This window comes from Silene latifolia, chromosome 5 (genome assembly GCF_048544455.1).
Source record: "Silene latifolia isolate original U9 population chromosome 5, ASM4854445v1, whole genome shotgun sequence".
Classification (NCBI taxonomy): domain Eukaryota; kingdom Viridiplantae; phylum Streptophyta; class Magnoliopsida; order Caryophyllales; family Caryophyllaceae; genus Silene; species Silene latifolia.
This window is the reverse complement of record NC_133530.1, coordinates 12,968,921-12,975,399: the sequence shown is the minus strand read 5'-3', so window position 1 is coordinate 12,975,399 and position 6,479 is coordinate 12,968,921. Positions and strand designations below refer to the sequence as shown.

The 6,479-nt window shown below is 36.6% G+C and overlaps 1 protein-coding gene and 1 long non-coding RNA gene across 3 annotated transcripts; one reads left to right on the top strand and one right to left on the bottom strand.

Annotated features, from left to right (window-relative positions):
• The first annotated feature begins 372 nt into the window (after positions 1–372).
• On the top strand, positions 373–4,917 carry LOC141656773 (polyadenylate-binding protein-interacting protein 12-like). 2 transcript variants are annotated; one of them, XM_074463827.1, is made up of 11 exons: positions 373–593; positions 691–1,168; positions 1,273–1,380; positions 1,480–1,524; positions 1,646–1,718; positions 1,799–1,911; positions 2,029–2,088; positions 2,203–2,250; positions 2,330–2,398; positions 4,090–4,151; positions 4,467–4,917. In XM_074463827.1, the coding sequence occupies exons 2-11, from the start codon at positions 752–754 to the stop codon at positions 4,516–4,518; spliced, it is 1,047 nt and encodes a 348-aa protein (XP_074319928.1). In that variant the 5' UTR covers positions 373–593; positions 691–751; the 3' UTR covers positions 4,519–4,917. The 2 variants fall into 2 exon arrangements, with proteins under 2 accessions (XP_074319928.1, XP_074319929.1); XM_074463828.1 differs by having other exon boundaries at positions 390–593; positions 1,276–1,380.
• An 80-nt stretch (positions 4,918–4,997) lies between these two features.
• On the bottom strand, positions 4,998–6,154 carry LOC141656774 (uncharacterized). Its single transcript, XR_012548563.1, has 2 exons — positions 5,794–6,154; positions 4,998–5,438 (listed from the first exon to the last, which is right to left on the bottom strand). It is a non-coding gene; the product is annotated as an uncharacterized LOC141656774 (long non-coding RNA).
• Between the last annotated feature and the right edge of the window lie 325 nt (positions 6,155–6,479).

Genomic DNA, 6,479 nt, shown 5'->3' with positions numbered 1-6,479 from the left:
CAAATGGGTAATTTAAATTGGATTGGAGGCAGTATTTCTTATCGGCTTATCGCATTCACCTCTCCTTTCTTGACCTTCATAGCTCAAAAGTCAAAAACAAACGTAAATAAATAATTAAGCCAAAAGGACAAAAATGTCGAATATCCCCCAGAATATAACAAATTCTTGTTTAACACGACATCCGTAAGTTGTTACACTAAAACAAAAAACTTATCATATCAACATATGATAGTACTTATCCTTGTCTTCAAAACGAATACCACCGTCTTAAAAGAGACTTGCGGCAAAAGTTTACACTCTTCCGTATCCTGTCCGTTCTCATCCGAATCCATTGATTCTCTTACAAAAAAGTATTTTAATATAAAGTCCAATAACACGCAGATAAATACAAAGTATACAAAATAGTATTAAAATATTTAAAATAAAAATATTAAAATATTAAAGTTCTGTTTTGTTGCTTACATCTGCTACACTTTTTATATTCTTATTTAATTCCATTAACTCGCACTTTGCATTCACATATATTTAATATTTTATTAATTAAATTTCTTCATCCGCCATTGAAGACTAAAACTCAAGCTTTAACAATCAAGGTACATTTATCACTCATCTATAATTTTTTGATTAATTAATCGTTTTTGTAAAAGTGATTAATTGTTGTTTGATTTCAATTTGATCGCCGATTTTCAGGAGAAATCGGAGAAAAAGCTGAGGTTTTTGTTGTAGGAGTGAAGAATTTGAGTGTTTGTTAATGGCGATCGTGACTGTAGCTGAAAACGGCGTCGTTTCAAGTGATCATCACTTCGAAACGACTGACCGATCAAACAACAATGGTGATGGCGTTACTCGTACGCGAAACGATGTCGTTGAGGAGAAGAGTGAGGAAAACGATGCGCTGAAGGAGAATAACGATAGTATTAATAATATTAATAATAAAAATGATGATTTTGATGGTGATCATGAGATGAAGGTGAAAAATGGAGGAGAAGGGTTTAAGAAGGATATTAGGGATTTGGAGGAGTTATTATCGAAACTTAACCCTATGGCGAAAGAGTTTGTACCGCCTTCGTGGTCGAATAATCGTGTTTTTAATGGGGTTGGTTATGTTAACAACTTTGGATTTCAGCCCAATGTTGCTGCTAATGTTAATGGATTCACTGGGAGGAGGGTAATTGAATTTGATTTGATTTGATTTGATTAATTGTCGATTTGTTTTCGTTTTAGTTTTGGTGAAATTTGGACTGAGTTTTGTGTGTTTGATTGATTGGGCAGAAGAACAATTTTGGTAATGGAAAGAAGAAGGTGAATAGTAGAACTAGTATGGCTCAGAGGGAAGAGGTAATTCGGAGAACAGTGTATGTTTCCGACATTGATCAGCAGGTACTCGGGTTTGGTTTAATTCGTTTGTGGAAAAATAATTACTTGATGTTGAATTTGTTGAATGTGTGAAGTAATTTGTTTGTGAAATGGTGAATTTAGGTTACTGAAGAGCAGCTTGCATCGCTATTTATAAACTGTGGTCAGGTAAATGGAGACGGAAGCTGTTTAAGCTGTTTACCGTTTGTTTTGAGCTTATGTTGGTATTATAGGATGATTGAGTTTGTGTATGTTTTCTGAGTTGCTTTGCTTGATTGGGGTGATGTAGGTTGTTGATTGTCGTGTGTGTGGTGATCCAAATTCTGTTCTTCACTTTGCTTTTATCGAGTTTCTTGATGAAGGTAGTTCCCTGTTTCTGGTTCATTGGAGGTGATGTTTAGCTTATGTAGTCATGTTAATGTTTGTATTTTAATATTGGCAGAGGGTGCTAAAAATGCTTTAACCCTGTCGGGTACAATGCTTGGGTTTTACCCCGTCAAAGTGATGCCTTCAAAGACTGCCATAGCTCCTGTTAATCCTACTTTTTTGCCTAGGGTGAGTTGGGTTTTTCTCTTATTGTAGCTCAGTGTCTATGCTAGTTTTGGCATAGCTAATTACAACGTGTTCAGACCCGCACTCTATTAATCTAACAGATGATGCTACTGTCTGCAGTCAGAAGACGAGAGGGAAATGTGTGCGAGAACTGTCTATTGTACCAATATTGATAAAAAGGTATCACAGTGTCAGTCACTCATTGCCTATATGTTAATATATTGCCCGTCAAGCTTACTCTTGTCCGGCCAGTGGACTTGTAATTCTCTGTGGCTTACTGCTAACTTGATGCAGGTTACACAAGCAGACCTCAAATTGTTCTTTGATACATTCTGTGGGGAGGTAAGTAAATCTGCCGACAATATCAATTGGTCTATTCTGAACTATTTGACCACAGCTTTAACAGAGTTTTACGTTCTAGGTTTACCGCTTGAGAATGCTTGGGGATTATCATCATTCTACTCGCATTGCATTCGTTGAGTTCGTTATGGTAATCTCTAATACTATTGTGCTTTAGTATTTTCCAATCAAGTTTCGACTTCATTCTTGTTGGCAACTGACAAGTGTATACTGTAAACTGGTAGCCATATTTTATTGTACAACACATTGTGATGCGTGCTGCAATTCTTGCTCATAGTCATCTAGACCTAGTTACATATAAGTTCTTCCCTGATCTCTTTGCCATTTTATGTTTCTACTTTGTCTTCTTCTGTAGCTTTTCTTTATGCACTTCAAATTGTGGAAATTTACTGCTCTTGTTTCTTCTTGGTGGTGATATAGGCTGTCACTTCCTTTTTATGCTTCAGCTTGATATTTAATGCTTAATTCATCTTAGAGCTTGTGTTATGGTCTTCGACTCTTCGTCTTCTTGGCCCATATTGGCGCCACAGCCTTTTGATAAAATGAAATAGATGTTCTGTACTTCTATTACTGGTGTTATCAAATTAACTCCAGGGGATGTGTGTGTGACTGTGAACACATCACACAAGCCCTTGTAGAAAACTCTACTAGAGTTTCAAATATTCTCATTCATCCGGATACCAAATTTCCTGAAGTCAATCAACTTCGGATTAGGTGCTGTTGTTGTTTCCAAATACCAATTTTTTTTATCCTACAAATATGTTTGGATATTCTACTTTTTCTGCATGTCATTAGGATTTGGGATTTAACATGCTGCTGGAGAAGTGAGGAAGTTTTTTAGCTGATTACATTGTGTAATACTTTCCAAGAAACCGTTGAAATGTTGTAACCGTGATGAGGACCGGGAGGAATTAAATGTTGTAACCATAGTGATTGACATGTTCACTGTTAGATTTTTTTTCTTAACTCGTTTTACTGATGTTGCATACATTTTCTTGAGTACTACAGTATATAGTAAGGAAAAGCACCGTTACCTACGGGATCCTGCATATGTACACCCAGGGGTTCCTATTTCGTTGGACACCTCTCATTTTTTTCTTTCTTTCTAAACAGCAACAAAGCCCTGTTCAAAATGATTTATGGGCTGTCTGTGGATAAAAAGGCAAGGCTGTGTGTGCATTGCTAAGAGTAGAAGAAACCAAGTGTGAACTTTAGTTAAGCAACTGATCTGTGAGATAGATGCTTTTGGTTTGGTAACAACAAATAACAACAAAAACTTCAATTTGGGTATGGATGATTTGTGGTTTGGACTAGGCTTGGCTGTATTAGTGAGTTTAGGGCACAGAAAGCAGGAAGCAATTATTTAAGATCTTTGGAATTAGAAAACAGAGGAGACATTCACCAACTAAAAATTAATTAAATTATTTTGATTGGTAATAACTACGGAGTAATAAGGACTGGTAATGTGTGGATACAAGTTACAGCTCAGCTTTGTTTCATTATTTCTGTGTTTGAGGGTAAATAGGAGGCTAATACTTGAACAAATGTGCACCTGTGATTGAGTTGTAAGATATGCAGGCATATAGATGTTTGCTTTGTCACCTGTGTTATACTGAATCTTTAGTATAATTTTGTGTAACCGTGTCTGATACTTTACTCTCTGACAAATGTTTGATACTTTGATTCGTCATTTTAAGCCAAAGAAAATGAATGTTTTCCACAATACCTTGGCGTCGGATACTTCTACAACGTGTAAGTAATATAACTTTATCACATAGGTTTTGTTGCGTGTTAACCTGTGTTTTGCATGGTAAATTGCAGGCCGAAAGTGCTATTGCTGCCCTTAACTGCAGCGGTGCAGTTTTAGGAACCCTGCCTATCAGGTCAGTTCTTTGAATTGCCAGTAATGATTCTTTTAATAATCTTTTGGATGCCGATGGAAAATCACAAAAATTCTAAATTGTGGGAATTCACGAGTTGGAAATTTCTAGGAATTCTATGTTTTACAAAATGGAAGAAGTTTGTTACTCACTTCCAATGGAATTCGAATTCATACGGTTAACCAATCAATTTGTCAACTCATGTGAGAGAGGAATTTTTAGGCACTGCTAATTCCTATAGTGAAGCAAAGGACCACTTAATTTGCTCATAAAATTGTGGTGTTTTACCTGATTATAATCCTGCAACATTTTTTACAGGGTAAGCCCATCAAAGACCCCTGTTCGCCCTCGTGCAACTCCTCCTCTCTAACTATTCCAGATTTGCTGTGAGTGACCACTGACCACTATGTAGACGCGACTCGCTGCTGAAAGCTGATCGTAATCTACATATACTCCTATATACACTCACAAATATAGGTACACGTAATCGCATGAAAGTACTTGTGGCTTCTTTAGTATTGTCATCTCGCTATCTTCGGCCCAGTATCCTGCTTTACTTATAGTAAGTATGTTTAAGCCCTTCGCTTAAGAATGCTCTGTTCGTTTAAACATATAGAGTTTGGACTTTGGAGGCTTTACTTTGAGGCTTTGATTACTAGTTTATGTATCCTGAAAACTGCTGAACTCTGTCAGAGATTTCTATGTTTCTGTAAGGCACCCGTTTGAGCATATATCTCATTTGCAGTTCACGTATTTTCTTTTCCTAAAATTCTATTTAAAACAAATGGAGCTTTGGTTTTTTTTTTTTTTTTTCAGTTGAAAGAAAAAAATGCTAGCGTTAATTAAGTCTGTAGTCCGAACCAAAACATTATTTTTATTTTATTTTCCGAGCATCACTAATCACTATAAGAAACCTTTGTAAAAAAAATACCAATTACAAAGTATTTAAAGAGCCAAAGCAAAGCTCTTTGGCACCCTCAACTTACCAGGAAACATTTCTGACTGGTATGTCGTAAGGTATGTCGGGTTTAGAGGCTTTGGGGACATAAACATAGAGAATGCCATTCCCAAGCTTGGCAATAATGTCTTCTTTCTTACAATCTGGAGGCAACTGGATACTTTCAAAGGGTTGTATCATCATCCTTCGGAATGGCGATATGTCGTTCCGTTCCTGTATGAATAGCTTATTGTCTTTCACGTACATATATATGTCCCTCACTCCCACTCCTGGCATTTTTACCCATATTTCGGTAGCGTCGGCCTTCTCTTCCATTTTCACTGGCGTCGATTCTGAAAATAAACACTCGGTTTGAATATGAGAATTAGTTGGCGGCACTTTAGAAATGGCATGTACTACTTGAGTTGAGTGACGTTTTTTTTTTTTTTTTTTTTTTTTTTTTTTCCGATAAGTAGTTTGTTAAGGCTGGGAGAACCATAGAGTTGCATAAGTAGGATCGGGTGCATGAGATGGACCGACAGTCGGACATTTGGTAACGGGGTGTAGATAACTTTACTCATGCTTTAAACACACCAAAATGTTTTGTTATCGAGTTTGTGTTCATATTTGTACATGCATGTATTGACATAAAGCGAGGTAGATCGAGAAATTTTATGAACAAAGAAGGCACTGTATGTAGGCGCTTACCAAGGCGATAGTTGTCAAAGGCTTTCATTCTGTGAGGGTCAGGTTGCCTAGCCAAATGGTCTATCTTTGGTTCACCTTCATACCTCTGTGCTCTGATGACCAATGACCGCTTTGATGTGTTTGACACTGCCGATGACACCATGACTCCCGGGCTAAGGCCGACTGCTCCTGCGTTCAAGGAGCAATCAGACATTTTCATGATCAGTGGCGACGCTGTGAATGATATTGCCATTTTAATTTCTCAATAATAAATTTGTTTGGTTTTCTAAGGGTTTATAGAGGTATATTTGTGTTCTCTGTTGTATATTCTATGCGTGCTTTTTTAAGCTGGTTGAAGCATCATTACTTTGCTTTGTTTCTTGGTAAAGCATCACTTGTCTTCTGGCTTTTCTACAAATTACTATCCCCAAAGTATCATTGTCAAAACTTGAATAACTCTGCCGTACTATAAGGTTCTATTTGGTAAAATTAACTGAAACCTCAAAATGTAGCTGGAAACTGAAAAGGTAAATAATAAGGTAGTCGAAAATTAGGAACTAATAAGGTAACTGATTATATTAAAAAAAATGTTTGACAAACTACTGAAAAGGTAACTGATTTGATGAAATGTCGTGAAAGGATATGATATTTATTTAGGACTTGCTTGGATTGAGGATAAAAGAGGGAAATGAATAGGGAAGTAATAT

Coding starts and splice junctions, on each gene's coding strand:
- LOC141656773 (XM_074463827.1), top strand. CDS start 752: ATGGCGATCGTGACTGTAGCTGAAAACGGCGTCGTTTCAAGTGATCAT. Junction 1,525..1,645: donor TATTTATAAACTGTGGTCAG/GTAAATGGAGAC, acceptor GGGGTGATGTAG/GTTGTTGATTGTCGTGTGTG. Junction 1,719..1,798: donor TATCGAGTTTCTTGATGAAG/GTAGTTCCCTGT, acceptor TAATATTGGCAG/AGGGTGCTAAAAATGCTTTA.